Source organism: Asterias amurensis, chromosome 21 (genome assembly GCF_032118995.1).
Source record: "Asterias amurensis chromosome 21, ASM3211899v1".
Classification (NCBI taxonomy): Eukaryota; Metazoa; Echinodermata; class Asteroidea; order Forcipulatida; family Asteriidae; genus Asterias; species Asterias amurensis.
Genome location: NC_092668.1, coordinates 3,994,765 through 4,021,857, shown reverse-complemented (window position 1 = coordinate 4,021,857; position 27,093 = coordinate 3,994,765). Strand labels below are relative to the sequence as shown.

The following is a 27,093-nucleotide window of genomic DNA, read 5'->3' as shown; positions in this document are numbered from 1 at the left end:
GCCTGACAAATTTTGTTGTTTAATACAGTACTCGGAAAAGTACGGAATATACATTGCTTTACACACTGACACGTTGGTTTGTGTTCGGGTAAAACTAAATAATATGCTTTGCCCCATGTTTCCATACTATACTAAGGCACTGGACACTTTTGGTAATTCTCGAAATAATTGTTAACAACTTACTTCTTAACGAACAATGGAAGCTGTTGTATAGAACATTGTGGGAAACGTAGTTTTTGAGAAAGAGGTATTTTCGCACTGAAATAATAAAATACTTCAGGCCTGAAAGCCCTTTTTAGGCATCTGAAATCACTGTGCAACAAGGGTGTTTTTCTGTCATTATTCTCTCGCAACTTCGACGACCAATTGAGTTCAAATTTTCACAGGTTTGTTATTGCGTGCATTTGTTGAGATACACCAAGTGAGAAGATTGGTCTTTGACAATTACCAATAGTATCCACTGTCTTAAATACACTATAACGACCTCCACGCTATAACAATCTACTTAAGAAGTACCGGCACCCGAAGAAAACATTCTCTGAAGATTTCTTGAGATTCTAAGCGTCAATGAAGACACAATAGAGGGGGTACACCATGCCCCATCGAGCACCAAATGCGTGGAAACAATAATAGAATTTGATACAGTGTTGTGTTTAGGGTTGCTGTGGCTGCCTTGATTGATTGCTTTCTTGATTGATTGATTGGTTGATTGACTGATTGATTGAGTCAATGATTGATTGATTGACTGATTGATTGACAGATGACTTTCTAACGATCACTCTCAAGGGTCATGACCAGAAATAGCTTCCTGCCTCAGAGATGTTTATTATCCGGAGTGATACATGAGCGTATGTGTGGGTGGGTGGTTGGTTTGGGGGTGAGGAAAGGAACGGTGAAGACGATTGCTTTCTTTTTAGACTTTTTGGTCCGTTTATGGCGCAGTGGGAGCATCACAACTTCAATTCAAAGCTTGTAAAGCTTTGTAATAATTATTACAAGCGAGGTCGTTGATTTGTATCTTATTATTTAAAGTATTTTGTTGTTTTAGGTCATTACTTTTTATCTTTTGTGACCCGAACCTAAACTATTTGACCTCTTTTAATAATTTCAAGCCGAAGAAATTTCATAATATTTTGTATTTATAGACAAACTTTGAAGCTGTCCGCGGTTCAAAACTTTCCTGTTTTTGATATCTCTCTATAGACCGCTATGACAAGAGGGCATCGCGGTCTATGGAGAGATACAAATAACAGGAGAGTCTTGAACCAAGACTACGGATCCATCAGTGATTATTCTCTTGCTAGTCTTGAAATCAAGCTGTTAAGCGCGGTTACGGGGACGGTACACACATCCTCGATCCCAGTATGTATGTGAGTCAGTGGCAATAAGAGCTGCCATGACATCATCCGTTGCATGAATGTATAATCGCACTGTGACTGTTGCATGAACGACAGAATGTGTGTTTGAACAGCTAGGCAGCGACTAACGACTCGTCACCAAGTCTACTCTCTTGCTGATGTCGTGAACAGAGTGTCAACACTCACAGTTTGTACCTGGCGTTGACAGCTTACCCTACTTGATGCAATTAAGTACTTTCCTCATTAATTAGTGATTTGAGGTCAGTAGGGGCACGGAACAATGAGACAATCTTAACTTCCCTCGAGGAGGAAGGAAGGTCAGTGACAGATAGGAGAAGGACGGGGAGAGTTTGCCAAAAAGGGTGATGCTATAAGAGCTAAAGATGGGAACAGATGTTGTGCCAAGCAAGGCGCAGATCCTCTTATCCGACCTTTGTTTTAACCTATCATGATTTCTAAATCTGCTTCTTCTTCTCACCTGAGAACAATTATGTTCTTCGCTCTATGTTCCCACCCTTACACTCTTGCTTTGCAAACAAGTGGAACACAGTGGCATTCCAACACGGCTTTAAGGACCTTATGCACATGACGTCATTTCAGTGGGGCGCCCTCACCTAGAGGTCAAAAGAAGGTTGTCTATTGGCCAATCCGCGCGTACAAATCTGTTCTTTTCGATTGTTTTGTCACTGTTTTTCCTCTAAGATGGCGGACGAATGACGTCAATGCATAAGATCTACTCTTACTAAACCCCTTACCAAGAGTGGCGTTAACATTGTTTGGGGGACGAACTGGCATAATAAACTGTTTCTGCTTACCCGCATGACCTGTAAGTAAAGACGATGTAGTTCCTATGCTGTTGTGGATCTCTCTCCACGAATGTAATACAGGTGTAGTTCTCCCAATGCCGCATGGCTTGTTTGAACATTGCGCGCTGAGAACCTAAAATAAAACAACCAAAATTAAAGGCAAACTCATTATAAACTCAACTTACCTTTTGTGTTTTCATTTCAAAATTTTATTTTATAGTTCTACTTTAATTTTTACTTGGTTTAAACTATTTTGGGATTGAACAAAGAATGTGTAGTTCCATCTAATAGTAAGTTTTTGGTTTAAATCGTAAACCAGCTTCATCATCATCATCATCATCATCATCATCACAGCAGAATGGGTGACCCGGAAAGCCGAAACCGACTTTCCTCAAAACCTCCTTTTAAAAATACGCCCCTCACTCGTAATCACTCTTCACAACATTTTGGGTACAGCAGCTTTCGATGATTTATACTTCGAAATAAATGTAGTTATGTAAAATGGTATCAATTCTTGTGCCAAGAGTTTGAATCTGAGAAGCGTCACTGTCAGTAACGCTTTTCAAACTGTGTTTTCCAAATACGGATTATTTTTTCTGCGCGAACAAATTTTCTACGGATTTTCGGCGATTTTTCTAAAAAACGCGACCCCTTTTGAGATGAAATTTTCACAGGTAGTTTTATTGTATATATAATCTACTTAAACATAAGATTAAAAAAATAATCAAACGGTTCTTAACCAAAGGTATGCTTTGCCTAAAAAGTTTTGTCTCTTCGAAATATTTTTTTATTAATTGTTACCTGTAAAGTTTCCATCAATGATGTAAGGTATGACTCCATAAGGCCACTTCCTCTCCGGTCTTGAAGTCACAGCTCTTGTTGATCTATGATGCGTTGCCATGGTTTCCTCTGTTTCATTCTCAGCCTCCTCATCTTCTGAAAACATACACAAGAAAAGAGAACACAATGATGAAAAATGCAGTACATCATTTTTAAGGAAGTCGTCAGTTTTAAGAAAGTAAAGGAATCATCATACATCGTAACTTTTAATTTTGACATTGATACAATTACGGGCTGTATGGCTTTTGACTGGCACCTCCGAACAAATATATTATAAAAAGAAAGAACACCAACATAGGGCTATAGATAGCTCAGTTGGTAGAGGGTCGGCACATTTATCCGGAGGTCGTTGGCTCAAATCCCGCAAATCCTTATTAGGGATTTCAGATTCAGTTTGATTGAATATGACTTCATTTGAGATGGAAATATTTTGCAGCGAATTGGTTCTAATATGAACTTCATCATCAGTAAGCTTTCAGACTGTAAATTAAACAATGGTATTTTAAGAGTAACTATAAATATAAATAATGAATAGCAAACTTGCGGGTACAACCATGAGTAAAATCTCTTTTGAAGAAAATCTCTTGTGAAGGAGTGACGGCTCTGAAAAGAGCCTGTTTGTTCTCGCCTTTTCGAACACTCAAGAAAATGGTATTTTGTTTATCCAGACAAATTCTGTACCTTTAACCTTACAAAATTACCGGTCTCCTAGACTTCTAGCACCACAAAATAAAAAGGTAAATTAAGATAAATGAGGAAGAATTGGTGCCATTTAGGTTCGTAACATTTTCATCGTACATGTACTTTATTCATTTTTTTGTACCAACACAAAATATTGCCTCTAACGACAACACTCAACCTATGGAGTCCTATGCAAACACACAGTGATGTGCGTAATGATTTTCCCGTTTTAAAAATACAAAGTAACTTTAAAGACACTGGACACCTTTGGTAATTATCAAAGACCGGTAGTCTCATTTGGTGTATCCCAACATATGCATAAAATAACAAATCTGTGAAAGATTTGACTCAATTGGTCATCGAAGTTGCAAGAGAATGAAAGGAAAAAAAACACCCTTGTTGCACATTTGTTTTTCAGATGCCTAATAAAAGGCTTCAGTCTTTTAATTTAATCAGAAATTAAAATTACTTCTTTCTCAAAAACTACGTTACTGCAGAGGGCGCCGTTTCTCACAATGTTTTATACTATCAACAGTTCCCCGTTGCTCGTTACTAAGTACGTTTTTATGCTAATAATTATTTTTGATTAACTACCAATAGTGTCCAGTGCCTTTAAAAAAACAAAGTACCTGTGTTCAGTCCCCGTTGACCAAATCGATTTAAATGGTTGCAAACTTAAGTGCAACTATTACCCCCCCCCCCCTCCTTCCAATGGATGTGTGTTTAAGACTCAAGAAGTAAATACACGGAGTTCTGCTTCAGAACGAGATCGATTTTTAACTTAGGGTAGCTCTGTTCTCGCAGATATAGGACTCAAGTTTGGGTCAATAACCCCCAAAAAGGGGATATACAGCAGTTCATTATTTGAGGGGTTTTTTTTCAATGCACTGTGCATGAAGATGCTTGTAATATATATTACCCGTAGAAGTTTCAGCTTCATTAATAGTCAAGTTTTTGAGAAAATAAGTAAAAATCACAGAGCAATTATTTTGTTCAAGAGAGTCGCGTAAATCCGTTGTACAGGTAAATTAGTGTTCGTCTCATTGAACAAAAATATTTGAAGTTGTCTTACTTATTTCTCAAAACTACAGCACCTCAGCAAGTATTATTTTTTTAGGGAAGCTTTCTACCACCAGTATCTTTAAACCGTGTAAGTATAATGTAAAATCTGTTGTCTTTTGTGTTTTGTTTCGTACAAAAAGTACCTTAAAAAAGAGGAACACTTCTGCACGATTGACTATCTTAACTGAAAGAACTGTACAAACTAGACATTCCTTAGGACCAGACAGAGTTGTTCCTTTTTGTTTTACTTCGATTGTCCATACCCAGTTGTGAACATGGCCCTGAGTTCAAGGCATCTTGACATGAACAACCATCCTTGCTATTTAGGACAATATTCGGCTATAAACGAAACAAAAACACGAGTCCTAGTCTTGGTGCAAGACGTTGTAATTCAGTATCACACAATTATTGCGACCGTTGAGATGGGGCCTTGGTATTACCACAGAGGTTGAGACCAACTCTACAAGAACATCTTGCGCCAAGACTAGTCGAGTCCTTGCCGCAACGACAAGGCGAGGTGCATGCTGGGACTATTTCCTGTGACCCCATGACCTCGTTCACAGCTGTCACTAAGAATGAAAGGGCACCATCATCAGTGATTAACCCTGCAACCAGAAGGAGGATGTTCAACTACTTCATGCAGATGTACAGGAAATTTGGCCTTAAGATAACCCCTACAACAAATGTTGTCTTGCCAATGCTGCTGCCGAGGAGGCACTCCCAATAACATCAGGTTCGTTTTCCTTGGATATAGTTAAAGGCACTGCACACTATTAGTAATTTCTCAAAATAATTATTAGCAAACATTACCTTAATTGGTAACAAGTAATGGGGAGCTGTTGATAGTATAAAACATTGTGAGAAACGGCTCCCTCTGATGTGACGTAGTTTTCGAGAAAGAAGTAATTTTTTTCACGAATTTGATTGCGAGACCTCAGATTTAGAACTGGAGGACTCAAAATTAAGCATCTGAAAGCACACAACTTCGTGTGACAGTTTTTTTTTTTTCACAACTTTGGCGACCAATTGAGCTCAAATTTTCACAGGTTTGTTATTTTATGCATATGTTGAGATACACCAAGTGAGAAGACTGGTCTTTGACACCACTGTCTTTAAAGGGTTGGGTACTCTTTTTGTGGGACACATAACACAAAAGTCCACAGGTTTACAGCTGAAACTTCTACAGGAAAATCATATTACATAGGTCTACATCTTCATACACAGTGAATATAGGGATTCACGTCTTGGCAAAAAACTTGATATTCTACAAAATGCACCAAAACCTTTTTAAACACAGAAGGCAATATAGGTTATTGGGTTTGCCTAAAAAGAAGAAAGCAACATTTTGTTGTTGATTTCTTTCGACTCTTCTTTGTTTTGATGAAATTCTACTGCGATGTTTTCAAAGAAGTTTAAGTTAACTTCGTGATTTACTAACCCAGTTAGGTTTTCTCTTGTAATCTATGCATATAAATAGCCACAGTAATACGGGGTGTTGGGAAGGTCATAAACTGCAGTGAGTGAATGTGGGTTCTTAGTGGGGGTAGGGCCGTTCTCTAATAACAATTTACATTATTGTCTGAGATTTATGGTGGAAATTGCCTGAATCTGGTGATAATTTTCACCAGGTGTGTACAACATATCGACTTTTAATGCCGTGATTTATGGGACGAAGTTAATCACAGTCTTTATACCGGGAGACGCACGGCTGCCAAAATCAACGTCGTCAGGTTTTTAGACTTGTTAATAATATTTTATTTTATATTTTTATATTTTATATGTTTGGTTGTTGGCTTCTGACTGGGTATCGCCAACAGAGGGCATAGAGCACCAGCACGTTATTCCGCAAGTTCAAATCCCACCCAAGAATTTGCGAGAAATTTGTAGAAATTGCAAAGCCAAGAGGCATCATGGGTATACACATTCCAACCGGTTTCTCACAATGTTTTATACCATCATCCTCTCCCCATTACTCGTTGCAAAGTAAGGTTTTATGCTAATAATTATAGTGTCCACTGCCTTTAAGGAGACCTCCACTTTAATCTATATTTTTTTTCTCCTGTAATGCTATATTTTGTCATTATAAATGATTGAGGATATCATGGAAATAAATTGAACCGTTGATCAATAGAACTGGTCGTCATCTAGGGAAATCTGGAGCTTTTACGAGAAAATTACAACTCAGTCCCCTGATCGTTACCCCCCTCAAAGACGTCATTACAAAGGTCATGACCCCAAATCATACAACGTTCCCAAGACGGTCACGTGGGACGGTTCGTTGACCCCCAGTAATGCTCGATAGCTTTGCGTTGCGCAAACCACTTCTACACTTTTTACTGTAGGGTCCACGTTTTTGATGGAGCTGAACATTTCCCCCAAATCGGTGATTGCCTTTCAGCTGGAAGCAGCTGTTTCTTTTTGATATTGTGTTGGATTTGAAATGAATGAAGAACACGTACTCTTGTTTGAAATCACAGATGGGAAATTAATTTTTAAAAAGTTGTAGTTAGACCGCCCACATCGAAAAAAAAACAGGGACAATTTGAAATTATTGTTTAGGCATGATACAGGAGTCAAATAAATTGTGCGGTTTAAAGACACTGGACACTATTGGTAATTGTCAAAGACCAGTGTTCTCACTTGGTGTATCTCAACATATGCAAAAAATAACAAACCTGTGAAAATTTGAGCTCAACATTGGTCGTCGAAGTTGCGAGATAATAATGAAAGAAAAAACACCCTTATCACACGAAGTTGTGTGCGTTTAGATGGTTGATTTCGAGACCTCGAACTCTAAATCTGAGGTCTCGAAATCAAATTCGTGGAAAATTACTTTTATCTCGAAAACTATGTCACTTCAGAGGGAGCCGTTTCTCACAATGTTTTATACTATCAACAGCTCCCCATTACTCGTCACCAAGTAAGGTTTTATGCTAATAGCTATTTTGAGTTAATTACCAATAGTGTCCACTGCCTTTAAACCTCTTATCGCTATGCGTAAAGTAGGAAGCGAAATGTAAAGTAGACAAAGAATCTCACAGATGGAAATGTAAGACAGATGGATGTTGCTTCAAATCTTCCTTTGAGTGTTTAAATAAAGGAAGTCCAAACATATTTTCGATGAGCTTAAATCGAAGATTTATTATATACAATGCGGTACCATTATTGTTTAATTATATACCAATCCAAATGCATCCGATTCCCTTTCCTCTTAAAGTAGTTTGGCCATCTTAATTTCTTCCATTACAATCAATGGTAACCAAAACGAGGCTGGAAGTACAGTTTTAGTCAGTCCACTTTAAGAGTTTGATATCAATCGGTATCCTTTAGAACATATGTACACAGGGAACTAGACGAAGCTAGTAGCGTATTTTGTTCGTATTTGCTGGAGACTCACATTAAAGTATGTCACTTGTAGACTTTCCTATTAGTGTGTTTTTTGTCTCATAAAATAGTCACAAAGTGGCGTGTAGTTTACACGATTATGCTATCTACCACATGTGGCATAAACATCATGTATAGGCCTAAACAATTGAAACTTACTTGGTAAAAAACACGGGAGAGCTAATGATTATGAAACACTTTTAGAAACAGCAAAGATAGTTTTAGAGAAAGAGGTAAATTTTCACCCAGAAATTTAAATCTGAGAATGAAACCTTATTGACCAGGCATATACAATTCTATACGTAAGGGTGTTTTTGTTTTAATCTCATTATTTTCTTGCAACTTCGATAACCAATTGAGCCCTGCTTTTTAAAGGTTGGTTATTTAATGCATATGTTGTGATACACCAAGTGAGAATCCATGTACTGGTTTGCCAATATTACCAAAGGTAAACCATGTCCTTAGATTGTATCAGTTGTGCTTGCGAGTGGCCTTGGTATCACTCCTTTTGGTTCATCCGTCGAGGGAGGAAATCCGTACTGACGCTGCACACAGAGTAAGCCAGCCCAACCGAGGACTAGTGCAAGTCTAGGGTTCAATGAAAGAGCTCCAAATGGGGTTTGTAATTACTCCAGGTGTTAAGTTTAGATTGTTTACATCACCTGTTGAGAGGTGAACTGTTTGTTCTGACAACAAGTTTATGACTTGATGACTGATTTGACATCTTGCAGTCAGCGAGTGCAGGTGTCTTTTCTGTTACTATCGGATCGCGAAAGATGTTAGCTACTATACACGCCATTACCTATAGGATGTGGTGTGTGCATTGAGATACCATAGGGTTGTTGTGTACCAACAATGTTCTTGTACAAATAATGTTCATTGTGTTTGAATTATCACACCTGCCTGCCTCGTCTAAAGCCCCTTTCACATGAGAGCAATTTAGCAAGGGTCCCTTGCTAAACTGTAGCATAGTTTTTCAAAATGTACCTCGTCTGAAAGGATGTCCAAGTTCTCTTGCAATCTCTTTTCAAACATTGCTATATTTTACAATCCTAAAATTAAGCAAGGGACCCCAGTTAAATTGCTGTCGTGTGAATAGCACTTTATGGTTTAATCTACCTCCATGGTTTAATTATGGAGGTTCCTCCATATAGCTCCATGGTTTAATCTAGTATTTTTTTGCTTTGTTCGAACCAAATAATGATTTACAATTGACCCAGTCCACACATTTGATCTTGGTATTAAAAAAAATGCATGTGATATATGTACCTGCATGGTATAACTTGTGACTGGTCCTATGCCGGTTCTTTTGCTTAGCAATTAGGCCTACATTAATGGTGTCATGTTCATTTTGTACTTCATTAACGTTGGGCAAACAAGGTTCGATAAGTTCTGAGATTTTGTTAAAGCCATTGCACACTTTCGGTAAACAGTGTTGTCCAAAGGCCCACACTATCCCAACTTATATATAAAATAACAAACCTGTGCAAGTTTAGGCTCATCGGTCATCGGAGTCGGGAGAAAATAAAGGGAAAACCCACCCTTGTTTTCGCACGTTTCGCCGTGTCATGACATGTGTTTAAAATAAATCCGTAATTCTCGACAACGAGAATTGATAATTGTTTTAATGTTTTCCCAAAAAGTACAGTATTTCATGGAATAATATTTCGAGAGAAGTCTTTCACCATGACCTTCTGTACACCCTGTAAGTAATTTTTTAAATCTGTGAACTTTTATTTTTTTCTGTTCCGAAAGTGTATAATGACTTCAAAGAGGGCAAGAAAGCGCATTGTAATGAATAGGGCGTACACCCCTCTCCTCAAAGTACAATCTCTCTCTACCTAGCACACGTAGCAGCTTTATCCCGCATGCATCCTTTATCTCATCTTTAAACACCTTTCATTTAACTGTCAAGTAAAAACATTATTACATATTCCAGAAGTTCCAGGAACTCAGTTGGTGTTAAGTATAGCCTACATAATAAAGTTTTATAAATTCGGGGAAAATCTGTCAACAAATTTGTGAGCGGACAAGAAAAGCCTTGCACTTCAATGGCATGCACAAGCTTTCTACATCCAACCATGTAGCTTTATCTCACGCACCATTTATCTCAACCCCTCACAAAGAAATCCTTGCAATCACAAAACCAAGGGGGTAATAATTGAAGATTGTAACCTGTTGTAAGAAAGAAGGCTTGTTCCCCGTCATAATCAAACTTATATTCATGCCAATTAACTCTGCACTAAACACCTGCCACTCCGGTGATAAAGTCAACCTTCGTTAAACAGAAACCGGCGAGGCATGAACCATTTGGGGTTTACACAGGCTGGCCAGAAACAGTGCGCGATAACTTGTGATTGACACATGGTCTGTTTACGTATGTTACACATGCCCAAGTAATGTATGTACTTTTGAAGCATTTACAAGCATTGTAAACAAGCAAATGACTCTGCTTGCCCGTGTTTGCATTAAGCACATACTTTGAAGGGGCTTCGTCCAAGAAATAACTTCTCGGGATAAAAAAAAAAGACAATTCCAAAACACCAAAACTAAGAATTGGTGGTGGTGTCACTTTCAAGGAATTTAAACTTTTTGAAATTGCAGTTTGTTATCTTGATTCCTCGATTGATTGATAGCATTCTTGTTTGCAAATGAATTTTGCTTTATCTAGAGCAAGATTGGTTGCAGTTTATCTTATCAAATTTGTATAACCGTACAGAGGTATAACATGCTCGAATGTGACAGGCTGTGGACATAGGGTGACCCCAATTGTTACTATCCCGTGTCGAACAAGTTGTGTGCTTTCAGTTCAGAGTTCAATTCAAATATTTTAGTGAGAAATGACTTTTTCTCAAAAGCTCTCTATTGCTCGTTACTAAGTAAGTTTGTTATGCTTTTAATTATTTTGAGTACCAATAGTTTACAGTGCCTATGGTGCAAAGACACTGGACACTATAATTGGTAATTGTCAAAGACCACTCTTCTCACTTTATGTATCTCAACATTATGCATACAATAACAAACCTGTGAAATTTTTGACTCACTTGGTCGTCGAAGTTGCTAAAGAAAAATGGAAGAAAAAATACCCTTGTCGAAACAAGTACTTTCACTTCAGATGCCTTGGAATTCGAGAGCTCGGAATTTAATCCAAGTATTTCAGTGAGAAATGACCTCTTTCTCAAAACTGCGTTACTTCAGAGGGAGCCGTTTCCCACTATATGTTTTTTACTACCAACAGCTCTCCGTTGCTCATTACCAAGTAAGTTTTTATGCTTACAATTATCTTGAGTAATTACCAATAGTTTCCAGTGCATTTAAGACGTTTGAGTTTGCTACGGTAGTAGTTGCGTCTTAAAAGTTAAAGGAGGTATGTGTGTATACTCCCAATGGGGTAGATACATAACCTAGATGCTAGACTAAAGTCATTGATGATAAACATGGGGTCAGATAACGGCTAGTAAAGTACAAGAGCGACTGCAAAATAAAGACAATAAAAAAAGGACGAACGACATAGGCATTTAAATTAGATTCTGTTAAAGCGTCTTGACTGTCCAATTTAGGCAAGTTCGAGTAGCGACCATTTGTCACCCCCTAGCTACTCCATCTTGGTCCTGTTCCTCGTTTCGAATAACAATAATGCATGTTAATAATCATCTTGCAATTAGGAACCAGACTATTTTGTTCCTCCAGCCTCGATTTGGTAACATTGATATCAATGGGAGACATGCAAGATGGCTGCACCGTTAAAAAGATCTTCATAGACGGCTTTGTAAACGCTTTAGTGTCTAACAATCAAGGTTAAAAAGTGTGGTTCTAGTTTGTGTGTTTTGGGGGTTGTTTTATTATATTATTCTGTGTGTGCTTTTGTACTTTGTTTGATTACTTGTTTACATAATGACACCAGCTGTTTCTGCACCTGTTCCACCAATGTTGTTGACTTGGAAAATTGCAAACATACCTCATAAAATTACTTTTTTGGAGAACTCTTGCACTAAATCAATCCCGAAGGATAACTGAATGAAAAATGATCCAGACAGACACAACTGTCTATACATGTACATGTGTACATGTATGTAGACAATCCACGTTGACTCACCTAATAAGTCCAATTTATGTTTTTAATTACAACCTAATTTATAATAGATTATGCTTTCACGAGTCCAAAATAGCGTTCAATAAAGTTCAAAAACTTTTGGAAAGTGCTAGGAATGCCGACTTTGTTACGTGTTTTTTTTTTTTTAAGCTCATCAGCAATTATTTCAAACATGCCGTCGTTTACGATAAATGACCGGCAGGTGTCTTGCATCAACGGGGAATAGTCCATCACTTTAGGGGTGTATGTGACCAAAATATGACAGATTCAATCTCGACCCATCAGGTTCCAATTTCAGAAAAAAAATTGCTTGAAAAGTGTCTGCTAAGCAGAAATGAGCAGATATACCACTCACAACTTGTACATGCTACATGGTAGTTCGACTGGTAACATCATTCTGTGTAAGTGAAAGTTTGTTGTGCTTAACGACTTTTTGTGCTTAAGCAACTCTACTGAAATTGGGCCCAGGTTCACTACATCAAAACACCTGTAACGTCGTGTACTTAATTCCTCTTTGCTTAAATTCATGGCAAATCAGACATTACGACAGAAAAGGGTCTGTCGTGGCATTATTAGATGAGTGCCGACCTTTGACCTCTCAGGAGAAGAACTTAAAGGTAGTGTCACAGATAGTTTTTTTTTTTTTTTTTTTTTTTTTGACGTAATGCTGATTTATTGGCAAAACACTTGTAACTCTACATGTACGAAATGTGGACCTACGAGCAAAAGAGACTGACACACGTCCACAATGTTTTGACAGTGTTGACTCCATGGTTGAACAATCAATAGGATTGTAACAAAGGAATGTCCACAGAGGGACTGCAACACAGCGCTGTGTGCTTCTGTTACTGTTTTACAGCACTCCAAAAAACGAAACTTGTGATCAGCTGACTGGCTCAGAAGTTCACATACCCGCTGCGTTAGCTACGGTCTAATTTCTGCTGATTATCTCATAACGAAAAGATTCTTGAATGTTAACTTATGTCAATCAGTTGTCTGCTGATACGTGAACCACCCAGGCCCAGGGGGAGGGACACACACACTTTGGAATGTTGGCCAACGACATGTGGACATTTTCTTTCCTTTATATTTCACACCACCCGCTGTAACTTTAATTGTGGATTGAATGGTGTCACCTGGTTTCCATTTCGTAGAAAAAGCTACTGAGTAAGCAGTTGTAAGCTTAAACCTTACCTCCACCAAACCCGGCCCCTTGACAAAACTTATATCACAACATGGCTTATAAAGGCACTGGACATCTTTGGTAAATTGTCAAAGACCAGTCTTCTCACTTCGTGTATCTCAACATATGCATAAAATCACAAACCGTTGAAAATTTGAACTCAATATTGGTAGTCGAAGTTGTGAGAGAATAATGGAAGAAAAAACACCCTTGTCGCACTAGTTGTCTGCTATCAAATGCCTTGAATTCGAGACCTCAGTAAAGCATCTGAAAGCACACAACTTCGTGTGACAAGGTGTGTTTTTTCTTTCATTATTATCTCGCAACTTTGACGACCAATTGAGCTCAAATTTTCACAGGTTTGATATTTTATGCATATGTTGAGATACACTAAGTGAGAAGACTGGTCTTTGACAATTGCCAATAGTACAATAATTAACTTGCACATCCCTCATTCGTAATTTGTTCCAACTTGTACACGTGTCAAAGGTTTCCACCTGGGACAATGGGACGAATACCCTAAATCCCGTAAAGCATAACACTTGTTTCTTCTTTCTGTTTACTCCTTGCGCTTGTTCATAAGATCCTTACTCTATGATAAGACTACTCGACCAGGGCCCAATTTCATAGAGCTGCTAAGTACAAAATTTGCTTAGCATGAAAATTTTGCCTTCATAAAAACAGGATTACCAACCAAATTTCCACGTGATTTTCAGGATAAGCAAACAACAGCTGAACACCATGTAACAAGCAATATGCAACAAATGGAAATTTGGTTGGTAGGCCTTTTTTTATCAAGGAAGAAGTTTCACGCTAAGCAATTTTTTGTGCTAAGCAACTCTATGGAATTGGGCACAGTACTTTTTTTTTGCGAAAAGTGCAATGCACATCCGTGGCACAAAGTGCACCAATAATTACCAAAGCTAAATGCCAAGTCCAATGCCACCAAGAGGGGGGGGGGGGCCTAACGAGAAATTTCCTTTAAAGTCTCATCAGTTTGTGTCCCTCCCTCTTGAAATGCTCTATGCTTAAAGTCATTATGGGCTCATAATTTAGTGCAGTGAAAGTACGACTACTCCGAGATCCGTCTTAGAAACAAGGTCAAGTGAGGGTCTATTTCTTGGTGACGTAGGGACCTGTATCCTGTGGTTGGATTAAAGAGCAAACTGGGTTGAGAACAGAGTAGACGTTAGGACGCATTGAACCCGTCATAAGTTAGGACGAGTTACTCGTCCTAACTCGAGATAGGATTAATCCTAGCGTTTTGCAGGACCCAAAAACATTCACATAGAGCTGATTTTAAGCACAGAGCAGGATACCAGTCACAAATTATGCACGATGTGACATGAAACGTGAGCTGGTAAGCATAACTGTTTTGTGCTAAGCTACATTTTGTTTCTAAGCATATTTCATTTTATTGGCTTACCTTCAATTATTTGAATGGTTTGAAGATTCGGATGTTTACGTGCTTTCCTCTTCTCCTCCTTCAATGCCTTCTTCTCCAATTTAGCTTGCCTCCGTCTTTCCCGCGCTTCAATTTTCTCATCTCTTGCCAACTGTTTGTCTAATGCTCTTCCAGTCTTTGCCCTCTCTCCTCGACTCTCTTGCCTTTGTTGTTTGTACAAGTTGACTTCCCGGCGGTAGTCATCTTCTGTGAGCGCAATATCTCCAAGGTAACCGTCTGTAAGCAAAGAGAGGCACAGATTTAGCAAACAAAATCAATTAAAAAAGTTCACGAATGGAAAGATGGTCATAAAATTGAACCACTCGGGGGGCAGGCCAGGCATCAAACGGAGGCCACAGATGGTCTCCATTGCCCTGGGTTGATTTCAAAAAGAGTAGTCTTATCTCGAGTTAGGACGAGTTACTTTTCCTAACTTAGTACTAGCCTTAAGTTTTTAATGTACCCTATAGCTAGTCCTAAATTAGCACTAGTCCTAACTCTTTGTGAAATCGACCCCAGGTCTTGGCTTTGATGTCCCCTTCAACATAGGCCCTTATATCGAAACCAAGTCTCATCTCGAGTTAAGACAAGTTACTTTTCCTAACTTAGGACTAGCGTTAAGTTTTTTAATATCTCCTAGGACTAGTCATAAGTTAGCACTAGTCCTAACTCTTTGTGTAATCGACCCAGGTCTTGGCTTTGATGTCCCCTTCAACATAGGCCCTTATATCGAAACCAAGTCTCATCTCGAGTTAAGACAAGTTACTTTTCCTAACTTAGGACTAGCGTTAAGTTTTTTAATATCTCCTAGGACTAGTCATAAGTTAGCACTAGTCATAACTCTTTGTGAAATCGACCCTTGTTAGGGTGCATACACACTTGCCCAACCTTACATTTGTCCACCATAATATCTCAAAATGGCTTATGAATTTTTAGGCCAAAAAAACCTGCTGAGCTGCTTGCTGCCACGGTTGTGACCGCAGCTCACACCCCGGACGGCCTGAACTCACACGAGATTTATGGATTTATAGTGACTGACCCTTGACCCCTTTCGTCGATCCGATGTGAACTTAGTTCCGTAAATGTTGTTCTTTGTGGGGTTAAACGGTGATCAGTGAGAGGGTTTTTTACCGACCAAGTGACTGGTGAACTTGCCCCGGCTGTCTGGCCTCGTTGAACGATACCACCACCAACAATGGTAGCCGTGCCACCAAAACAGCGTATAGGAAAACCTTGCATAAAATAAAGACCCCATCGGTGAACGATTTCCCTCGTATAGCAGAGCAAAATGCTATGCAAAATGTGTCAGTTTCTATTCAAAAACTATAATTTGTTACCATTGCTTCAGTCGAAAAAATTCGCTATGAAAAAATGCTCGATGAAATCGTTCCCTGCATGCTATACCCGTGGATGTTGAACCGTGGTTGAACCCTATAAATGGTACATCAATTCTCCATATATCGACAAAAGATGATTTCTATTTTCAAAATAATGAGATATGAATTCATCACACAGCACACTGGGGAATCAGCTGGCGTTTTCTTGCGGGTCTTTTTTTTTTTTTGGGGGGGGGTTCTTTTTTGAGGGGGGGGGGGGGGTTGCTTGGGGTGTCAAGGACCGCCAGGTAAGAACAGACATTAAACAAACAAGATTAATGTTGTGTCAAAACACCCAAACAAACGAACAAAAACAAACAGGCAGTTCTAAAAATACTGACGTTGGACACACTCAGTTTACAAGACATTGTTACGAACAACTTGCAATATTCCTTTTTTTTCTTCACAAGAGAACAGGGATCCAATTTGATAGAACTTCTCACTATTACTACACACTAATAAATGACGTCACAATACAGATCCAAGGTGACGTGAACACGCAATATGGCCGCCTAAATTTCTTGATAACCTGTGCAATAGACCTTTATCGTGGTTCGGCCATATTGACTTTCTCCCATTGGTATCAATGTTACCAAACCTCCCGGAGGCTAGAAGAACAAAATAGTCTGGTTCCCATTTTGCAACCTAGCACATTTTTCTGCTACAGTAAGCACGAACACAATATGCTTGCACGAGAAACAAATCTCGTATGTTTTTGTTTTTTTAAGAGGACTGCATGAAGTGAAAGCATAAACTTTCGGGGAGTGGAGGAAGGAAAACCTATAAAACCAGGCAGTTTGTGTGTGCGTAAAATTATGGTAGTAGAAATGTTCCGAATACTACACCGACTTCATGCATGGTTTTGGGCAGCCTCGCTACCATGGGCAGCGCGCCGTATCGATACCTCTCGTCTCGTTATGATCGAGCAAGGCATGCTGGGAAAAAATGGCGCGGTGAGATCGATCACCCCTGGGAACGAGGTTGGGTTTTGGGGTTTTGTATGAAAGCATTCATCTCCAGTGAAACCAATGCAAGGAATTTAGCCTCATGTTGAGACACTAATAAATTTATGAGATTTGAAGGTCAAGAGCTTCTTCCTTTTTACAAATCCAGACAAGGTCATGTGGGTTTAAAAGTTAAAAATAGAGCGATAATCTTCACTGATCAAGTTCAAGAATTCCAGTAAACAAATTCGAGTTTCGGTATACAGCTGCAGCAGATGGCTCTTCTGGTAAATTGTGACTTCGGTGGCCATTTTGTTTTGCGGCCATACAAAATGCGCAAGGGTCAAAGGTTAGTCTGGGAGATAATAGTCTGGCTCATGGATGTTTGATTTAAGTATACATCATTGGAGATCGTCAGGGTACATGTTTCATGGTGGATGCATTCCTTGGGTATGTGTAGTGACTACGGTTGGTCGGCCATTTTGTTTTTAAGACCACTAACGAGCGCAATGAACGAAGGGTAGATTGGAAGATAGAGGTCGTTCACACGCCGTACTAAAGTTGGTCTAAGTCCACTTAGACCGGTTCGGGTTCAACTTTTGTGCGTGTGAACGCAAATAAAGTTAGACCGGATCGGGTTTAAACCCCAAAACTTAAACCGTCCAGCGAGGCGGTCTAAGTCTAAACCGGTTCGGGTTTATCTTTTAACACTGCGTGTGGACAGAATGACATCCGGTTTTAACTCACAACGGACGACCCATTGTGTGGTTCAATGCACACGCCCGGGACCCGGAGTATTTGTATACGGTTTCTGTTGCCTCTGATGCTGAAAAGCACCGAGTATTTATATTACTTTCTTGCCGCTTACCGAGTTGGCGAAACCCTCTCGATCGGTGTATGCAGTTTAACACAGGCCCACGCCCATGATTTATTAAATTCTGAAACAAAATTATATTTTCCAAGCTTTTTTTGTTGAGTGTCCTACAATAAATTGAAACTGCTTTTCATGCGTATACTACGAGCGCAGCGAAGAAGCATTTTTGTAATGCTTCTCACATGTACAGCGCTGCCATCCCATAGTGATCACTCTCTGATATCCCATAGTTATCCATCACCGATCCCGTGGATGTGCCTTTCTATTACTTTCAATCTTGGAGAATGAACTGCAGTGGGCGCGAGGCTGTGTGTAGGGGAAATTCCCTACGCCAGCAATATCACCACGTTGTTGGGAAGTTGGGAAAATACTGCAAAGTACATGTATTTACGTAACTTGCACGTGTGTAGTTGTGTTTATGAACGAATCAGAATAAAAATCGCGGCACCAGCTTTTGAGAGATCGCAACTTCCAATCGATTGAAGTACAAACTAAAAGTATTTATTAAATCGGAAACAGTGGTATAAAACAAAACACAAAAATGAAACGTGTTCTGTTTCATGGAATATGGACAATATTTTGGTGAGTTTTCTCGGCGGTTTGTATCAATATTTTGTTTGTTTAAAAAAATAATTTCGAGTCGTGTTCATGTTTGTTTTAAGTGCCCATATCCTCCTAACGGTAAAACTGTTACCGCGTTCGATTGAGCCATTTGTATCCAATAATTATGCCCTGTCTGATCATCCAGGGCATGGGACACTCAGTATCTCGGCATACTCGGTGCGTGAATCTGATGAACAAAACCGGATGTTAGAGCAACGGGTCGCGTCTGCTTTGACCTCTTAAAACCGAAGATAAACCGGATCGGGTTTAACTCTGTGCTGTCTGAACGCAATGGGTTTTTATTTTTACGACCACCCCCCGCTGCTCGTAAAAGTTAGACCGGTTCGGGTCTAAGTTAGCACGCTGTCTGAACATACCCATAGTTTGGCTCGTGGGTGTTCGATTGTAGATACATCATTACAGATTGTCACATTCCCATGGTGTGTTTGGGTAAACTCAGACTTGCCATGGGCCTAATTGGTATGACGTCAATAAGGGGAAAGCAATTTGAGGATACCATCTGGGGAAGTCTCCACAGCTGCACTCCCCAATGACACGCATCTTTTCTTCTACTGAATTCAATCATTTCTTAATCTGTCTCCACATTATCTTCCGCCATCTTACTAATTACTTACTAATTAACCACAAAGGGTCAAATGTGGGCACTATAGACGCTGTGGGCATTTAGCACCAGACGTATAGAGTCAATTAACAGGTTTTTAGCTGTATAGTTGCTGTCTGCTGAACATTGTTAATTAAACTAACGACAGACAGTAACTCATTAACAAACAATCAAAGCTTCATGTCAACCGAGGAGATAAATTGCCGCGACTGCCGCGTTTGAAATCCCAAATGTGGTTACGTAATCATTCTTAATTAGATAATCAAGTTTTTAATTGTTTAAAAAAAATTTTTTTTACGCAAGCTAAGTTTGACAACTGTCCCCGTCTCAATGGTTTCGAAAGACTAAAAACTTCAGTCCTGAAGTTATTTAGCATCTGAAAGCACACAAACTTGTGCACCAAGGGTGTTTTTCTTTAGTTATTCTCCTTCAACTTCGATGACCTATGTTGGGATACACCAAGTCAGTTCCTTTAAAGGCAGTGGACACTATTGGTAATTACTCAAAATAATTATTATCAAGAAATCTTACTTTGTAACGAGTAATGGGGAGAGGTTGATAGTATAAAACATTGTGAGAAACGGCTCCCTTTGAAGTAACGTAGTTTTCGAGAAAGAAGTAATTTTCCACGAATTTGATTTAGAGACCTCAGATTTAGAATGATGAGGTCTCGAAACCAAGCATCTGAAAGCACACAACATCGTGTGACCAGGGTGTTTTTTCTATCATGCTCGCAACTTCGACGACCGATTGAGCTCAAATTTTCACAGGTTTGTTATTTCGTGCATAATATTGAGACACACTAAGTGAAAAGACTGGTCGTTGACAATTAACCATCTAGTTGTACATGTACAATGCATACATGGATGGTGGGTTTATAGACCTATGTGTTTTCGTCCTTGACTCGTTCATGATTGCTGGTGCAGATAACGGCGTAGGCCTACAGCTCAATCTACAACTATGGAGGTGGATTTCCTGACAAATTCTCTCTCCCAGGGACTGACCGGTAGGCTATACGGGGAAAAGTCATAGGCATATTATGCACGGCAATTATAAAATAAAACAGGAACAATTACTATTTTTCTTTTGCGTTAGCAATAATTTATGCCTACTGACATTGAAATACGGGCAACACGAGGAGATAAAGTGACACCATTCTGTTCACGAAACTACAGCTAAGTTACAGTTAAGTGTAGATTCGCAAAGAATATGGGTGTAGATTCGTATCGGGTGTACTTTCATAATAAAGTGACGTCACAGAAATAGCTTAATAGGAGTTACTACAAGTTTACAGGCAAGTTTTCTTTCAAGAAGTTCAGAGGTTTGGGTCATGTTTCAACTTCTGTGTAGAGAAGAACAAAACGCTGTTGACATAAGCAAAAAATATTCTCTGACAGTAAATTTTTACTGGCGGCCTTTCTCCGCGGCCCTGGACCCTCTATACTCGGTTGACTGATGAGACGATGCCGTCAAAAGTCACGGTATCACGGCGTATGAGGTCACCGAAGGCCCCGCTACCTATACCGGAAATCATTGACAGAGTTCCCATTGACCTTGGTGTCAAGCCCTGAAGCAGACACCACCCGTGCTCAAATCACTTTAATAAATGCATTTTGTGCGGAAGAAACTTATTTTACTTTTAGCTACTTTTTGTATTTGGCTGCAGGCTCAGTGCAGGTAGACTCGAAAACCTCTTAAAGGGACACATTGCCTTGGGTCAGGCGAATTGGCCTATGAAAGTGAAATGCATGGTTGGGAAGATGTTATTTTCACAGGTTAGTTATTTTATGCATATGTTGAGATACACCAACTGTGAAGGCTAGTCTTTGACAATTACCAATACTGCCAATACTTTGTCCACTGCCTTTAACAAAAAGGTCATCGAGAGCCGGTATATTGAGGGACGTCCTCGAAAGCCAGTTTTGTGCTAACAATCATTTTGAGGTTTATACAGCCAAAAATTGTCATAAGTTCAACATGGTCAAACATCAACATGTACAACACCCCCCTGACCCCGGGTGACTGACATTGACGGCCCTTTGACATTCAATCACGACACACCGGGTTGTAAATTAACACCCTGTGTGTATATGTTTTACATTTTTTGACTTGATATACAAGCCAAATGACAGCTCCACATTCACAACAATATTTACTGATATCATAAATTAGGATAGATTATGGAGTTATTGGCTTACATTGTACAGCTATGCAAACAAAGTGTCCACCCCATACCTGGTTCGAGATTTATGCAATTATGGAAACCCGAGCTCGGGACCAGGACGCAATTTCATAAAAACGTGGCACAGACAATTTGCTTAACAAAAACTGGTTACCGGCCAAAGTTCCATAAAATTTACACTGTTGCAACAGCCGTTGATTTCACAAAACTCTTCCTGCCTAACTTAAGACTAATCTTAGGACGTAGGACGAGTCCCAAGCAACCCTGAACTGTAGCATGCAGACCTTAAGATTAATCCTAAGTTAGAACGAGTTACTCGTCCTAACTCGAGATAAGACGAGTCCTAACTCTCTGAAATCGACCCCTGGTGCCCCACTCGTTAATTGCTTAGCAAAGATTGCTAAGCAGTATTTCCCGCTTAACAACTTTATGACTTTAAACTGCAGAATTGATGGCCATTTTTAATTAAAATGCTTGGCGGCCACATTTGAAAGAATTACAATATAAACAATAAAAAGGCTCTTATCCTCCTCTTTTTTAAGAAACCCGGACGATCAATTTTTTTGTCTTGGCCTTAGGGAATCTGTCGTTTTTCTCTTTTCGTCAAGCTCTTTATAAGACTCACTTTTGGTGTTAATTTTTTTTAATCTTGTATGCACGCTAAGATCTTGTTGGAGTACTGCGGCTGCTAAAAATGTTCATTGGTAATGCTATTCTCTGTGTTGTGTTATGGTGAGAAAATTTTGTGTCAAGTGTTATGATTGTAAGAGGTTTTGTATCAAGTATTATGCTGTGTTTTGTTATGGCAGAAGTTGTTCACTGCACAGAAGGATATGTATGTTTAAAACAAAAAAAATGTTTACAAAATACTTATATGAACGAATTCAAACTTAATCCGAGTCGGTTGTTGTTTTCATATAATATTATTGCTTCTTACTGTCTCTAAAAAGTGGGCAAGGCGTAACTTTTGATATTTTTGGAATTAGCATGATGTTGCTCAGGGCCCAAAAAGCTGTTGAGCAGAAAATACTGATTGATAGTTTTCTTTGCTAAGCAAAAACCGAGTGGGGCACCAGTCACAACATTGTAAACTTAGTGTAATTTTGGCTGGTAACCTGGTTCTGTTTAGCAATACTAACTGTGATTAGCAAGTTTTGTGTGCTTATGGGCTTAGTGAAAGTGGGCCCTGGGGCCGTTTTCACAAAGAGCCAAGGTCGATCTTAACTGCAAATCAATCGTATAGTTGCTAAGTAATGATGTCACAATACAAATCGCTGTGGTAATACTGACAATTTTGTCATGCGATGCAATCGGCCCCTCATGGGGAGGTTTCTGGTCAGGGGTGTATTTCACAAAGGTAGTCCTAACTTAGGACTAGTCCTAGGCAATGCTAAGAGATAGGACCAGTCCTAAGTTAGGATGAGTTACTGGTCCTAACTTAGGACCAGTCCTATCTCTTAGCATTGCCTAGGACTAGTCCTAAGTTAGGACTACCTTTGTGAAGTCCACCCCTGGTTTTACAAACTAAAAAAAAGAATTCAACTAAACCATAACCATGTCTGGATGGGGTGTGGAAACACATCACGTTGAACACCAACCACGAGGGTGTTCTTCAATATCATAATTTATGTGCACTTGACCCATTTAATATCTGCGTGTAGTAGCAGAAAACAAGGCTAGCCATTTCCCGGGTTTTACCTACCTCCATGGTTTTACAAACCAACACCGAATCCACCAAAACCATTAAGCAATATGGATTTTGAACATAGCACATTCAACACCGCATGACGTGTGGGTGTTCTTCAATATCCTTAATATTTTAATGTGATGCACTTGACCGATTTCATGCCTGCGTGGTCAGAACAAGGTTATCCATTTCCTTAGGTTTTAACCAACCAAAACCGAATTCACCAAAACCATAATCATTATGGGATATGGATTTAAAACACAATCATTGCAGTAGATTGAACACCCACGTGTCCTATTAATTTCCCATGCATACTTTTGACCGATTTCATTTCTGCCTAAATTCAAAGCAAGCAATTTTTCCCGTTGACACATGTAAATAATATTATTATAAAATCAAAAACTTCAAGACTAATTCAATTGTCACAAACACATTACATTGACCCCACCCCCTCCTCCCCGCCCGAACCCGTTCTGGTTGTGACGCCATTTACATGTTTGATGGGAACAGGCAACGGACCAAAAGGTAAAGTAACGGTTGTTTTCCTATTCGTGAAAGTAATTTTGTATTTATTGAGTGTAACAAATAGTTTCGACCCTGGCAGCAGAGTTTTTTTTTTTTTTTTTTTTTTTTTAATTATTGATAATAATTATTTGTAGTTCCCCTTGTGGAATAGCAATAAACTACTGACATCCATGCCCCATTCCATCAAAATGGGGTCAGACTTATTTCCCCCCAACAACCATCAAACCAAGTTCAAGCCCTCTGGCTTGATCGAAAAACAAGCTGGTGCAACAACAGTTTAGCGAGAATTAGTAAACAAACAAAAACACGAAAACACAAGCTCATCCCTCACCCGCTTTACATGGATCTGCAAAATCCTCGTCTTTAAAACTGGACTCCCAGTAGAACGTCTTCCCATCTCCCTGGTGTCCTCCTTTGTTGCCTTCTTCGTCAACCTCCTTGGGGTGATGGTGCCGAGTTAACTTTACCTTATCATCCGTGGAGTCGTGTGCATCGCTCGACCGAACATGAAGCAAGCACAGCCCAAGAAAGGTAACGAAAAACGTCCGATAAAGATACTGGGTTAAGATTTGTTGTTTCACCATCTTCAACGAGCGGATGGATGTGATGAGAGAGGATACAAGTCACTCGCTCCAAGAAAGATCTTTTAAGTCTACGATGAAGTTGACCGTGTACAGGGTTGTTATACTTAGCCCGTAAAATTTGTTGGTGTTAGCCGACCTGACGTGGTGGGTTCCTCGCTCGACAAGAAATCGCCCCGTGTACTGCTGCTGGAAGTTTTACGATGCACTCGCGGAATGCAAGGTGTTTATATCTTGTTACTCGCTTATCGGAACAGCTGACTAGTTTGTTGGAAACACGGTATTCAAAACATTAGCGGGATGCCGCACGCGTTGAGGGGTGCTGAACTGATGAACTTTCAACGTTGCAAGGTTGTGTGGCGAGAATAGTGTAGTTCCTGTGTATCGTAACCAACATCTAGCACGCATTGGGTGCTTGTGGTGGCATGGCGAAGTCCATACTCTATCAGTATCAGCGAACTAACCAAAGCACGAGCTATGTATAGGCTAGAAGTCTATACCCACTTGACTGGGATTTAAGCCTTCGTGTTGAGTATTTAACGCAAAGAGAATCTCCAGGCACCTGAAACTTTGTACACAGAACCTTTAGTCTTCTGTGCAGAAGGGGTGCTAGAGATCTAGGCGTGGTGAAGTCAGCGCGTAGCGTCAGCAACACAATCTTTTGTATGCTAAAGTCAGTTCTCTGTTGAGGCTTAATTGCGGATTAACACCTTCCTTCGTGACGAGTGTCACTCTTCCTTTATACACATCAATCCAACAACAGCAAGTCTTTTCACAGAGCAGGAACAAGAGTTATTAATTATAATCCGATTCAGTTGTCTGTAGTTGAAGAAAAATTTGTCCAAAGCGCTGTTTTTTTTTTTTTTTTAACGAAAGAAGACGGAAGCTGGTGCGAACTTGAAAAAGATCCGACGAGGAAACAAACTATGAATCCGTTAAGAGGAGCTTGGTGGCAGGGTTTGTGGAACACAGAGCCGCCGAAGATTGCAGGATTTGTTCGGTACAACCTGTACAGTCAGACATGCATTCTACTCTAGCTGCCAGCAGCACTCCGCATTCACAAAGCTTTGAGAACTGAATGTCAACTTGATAGCAACACGGAGTGCTAGGTATGTTGCTAGCTGGGGTCCCAGTGGTGGATGTGTGTGGTTTGTGGAAACTACTTTGCTTACGTAGGTTATCCGGCTGCTTGCCGGTTATGCACACGCTGTCGTTAGATTAGCACTGACAGCTGGGAAAGAGAAGCAAGGCCAAAAAACTCGGAAACTCTTAGTTAGACTTGCCCTAGGTCGATCGCTTATTTTTGACGCGATGTGTGCGTGCGGTGATTGTCGAGACGTGGGTAAGCTTGGTTCCAGTGGCAGTCTTTCTTGTGTTGCGATTGTTATTCCTCCATGGTATTTCTTTGTACTCAAAATGCAAATTTATAGCTAATGGAAGTATCTTCTCATTTAAGGGTATATGTACTTTTTCCTAACAAAAAACACAATGTCCACAGATATACATTAAACTTACACAGTTTGAAGATTAGCCTAGAAAGCTTCCCTTGAAATTTTACTTACTGAGGTGCTGTAGTTTTTGAGAATTAATGACTAAAAGTTAAAAAAAAATCGTCTCAGTTTTAGCATGTAAAAACGTATTAACCAGTTATGCTATGGTTTTGGTATAATATCATAACTGGTTAAGGGGATTTTACATGCTAAAATAGTTTTGGTCTCATTATATGAGACCAAAACTATTTTGTGACTTCTTTTACTCATTTCTCAAAAACTACACAACCTTAGTTAGTAATATTTGAAGGGAAGCTTTCCACTATCATTATCTTCAAACCCTGTAAGTTTAATGTAAATCTGTGGACATTATGAAAAAGTACCCGAATCCCTAAACAATCAGTGATGTCTACCTTTAAAAAAGTTGTCTTTACTCAACGACCAAATTACGGTTCAGGTTCAATCCTTGAGTGAGAAAGGAAAACATTACAGCTACGGCTAACGGCTAGATCTCTCCGCCCAGAATGCGTTGAACTATAGGATGTCCCTAGCAACAGTCGCAGCCGTAGCTATAGCAGCCTAGTCGGGATAGGCCTACGGCTTATGCTCATTCGCTACTATGCTGAAGATTACCTCGATCTTGACCAGAGAGGGCGCTGCTCATAATACTCGGCTCCGCGCGATGCTCGGTCCAGTCCTCCTTCGTTGTGCACAAGATCGAGCCAATCGCAAGATGTACGTGTTGGTCAACATGATTATAAAGAACTAATCTTTCTTTCTTCCTCAATGATAATCATGGAGAAAGCAAGGAAGATTATTTCTTTCTCATTAGTCACTGGAAAAGTTCATTATTTTAGGCATGTCATGGTCAGATGGGCCTACTCATCATAATGTTGGCGAAGTTTCCCGTGACTGACTCGTCAAACTCTGGCCCACAGCTCCGGAACTGTACACTGTAAAAACTTGGGTATTGTACTGAATGTTCACTTTTACCGACGAGAGAATCGTATGGTGTTTTAATAACACCAACGTAATTGTTATAGTATGTAGCTTAAATAATTTGTACAATAAAGTTAACGAGTCGTGAACAGTTCAAAGGGTGGTCGCGGCTTCCTGGGAATAATCGCCGAACTTGATGTCGAGCGAATGGTTACGCTGGAAGAAAAATCCCTGTTGGAATACACATAATTATTCACATTTTGTGTGGATAAAAGTGATATTATGGCCTACTTCGAAGTGAAATTGTTCTCAATAGGCAACTATCCAAAGGTGTTTTGCCTCACCTCTATCACGTAGGACTACGTTTTTACTACCATAAATTTTGGACACTTTGGTAAGTATATAAACTAATTAGGCTT

The 27,093-nt window shown here is 39.6% G+C and overlaps 1 protein-coding gene across 1 annotated transcript in view; it reads right to left on the bottom strand.

Moving 5' to 3' along the window:
• LOC139952905 (bone morphogenetic protein 1 homolog) overlaps nucleotides 1-25,457 on the bottom strand; it is a 46,502-nt gene extending 21,045 nt beyond the window's left edge. The window contains exons 1-4 of the mRNA XM_071952197.1: nucleotides 23,996-25,457; nucleotides 14,834-15,088; nucleotides 2,966-3,100; nucleotides 2,174-2,297 (exon numbers count right to left, since the gene is read on the bottom strand). Of these exons, the coding sequence (XP_071808298.1) occupies nucleotides 2,174-2,297; nucleotides 2,966-3,100; nucleotides 14,834-15,088; nucleotides 23,996-24,248 (767 nt within the window). The 5' untranslated portion in view covers nucleotides 24,249-25,457. The remainder of the gene's footprint in view (nucleotides 1-2,173; nucleotides 2,298-2,965; nucleotides 3,101-14,833; nucleotides 15,089-23,995) is intronic.
• Nucleotides 25,458-27,093: the final 1,636 nt, after the last annotated feature.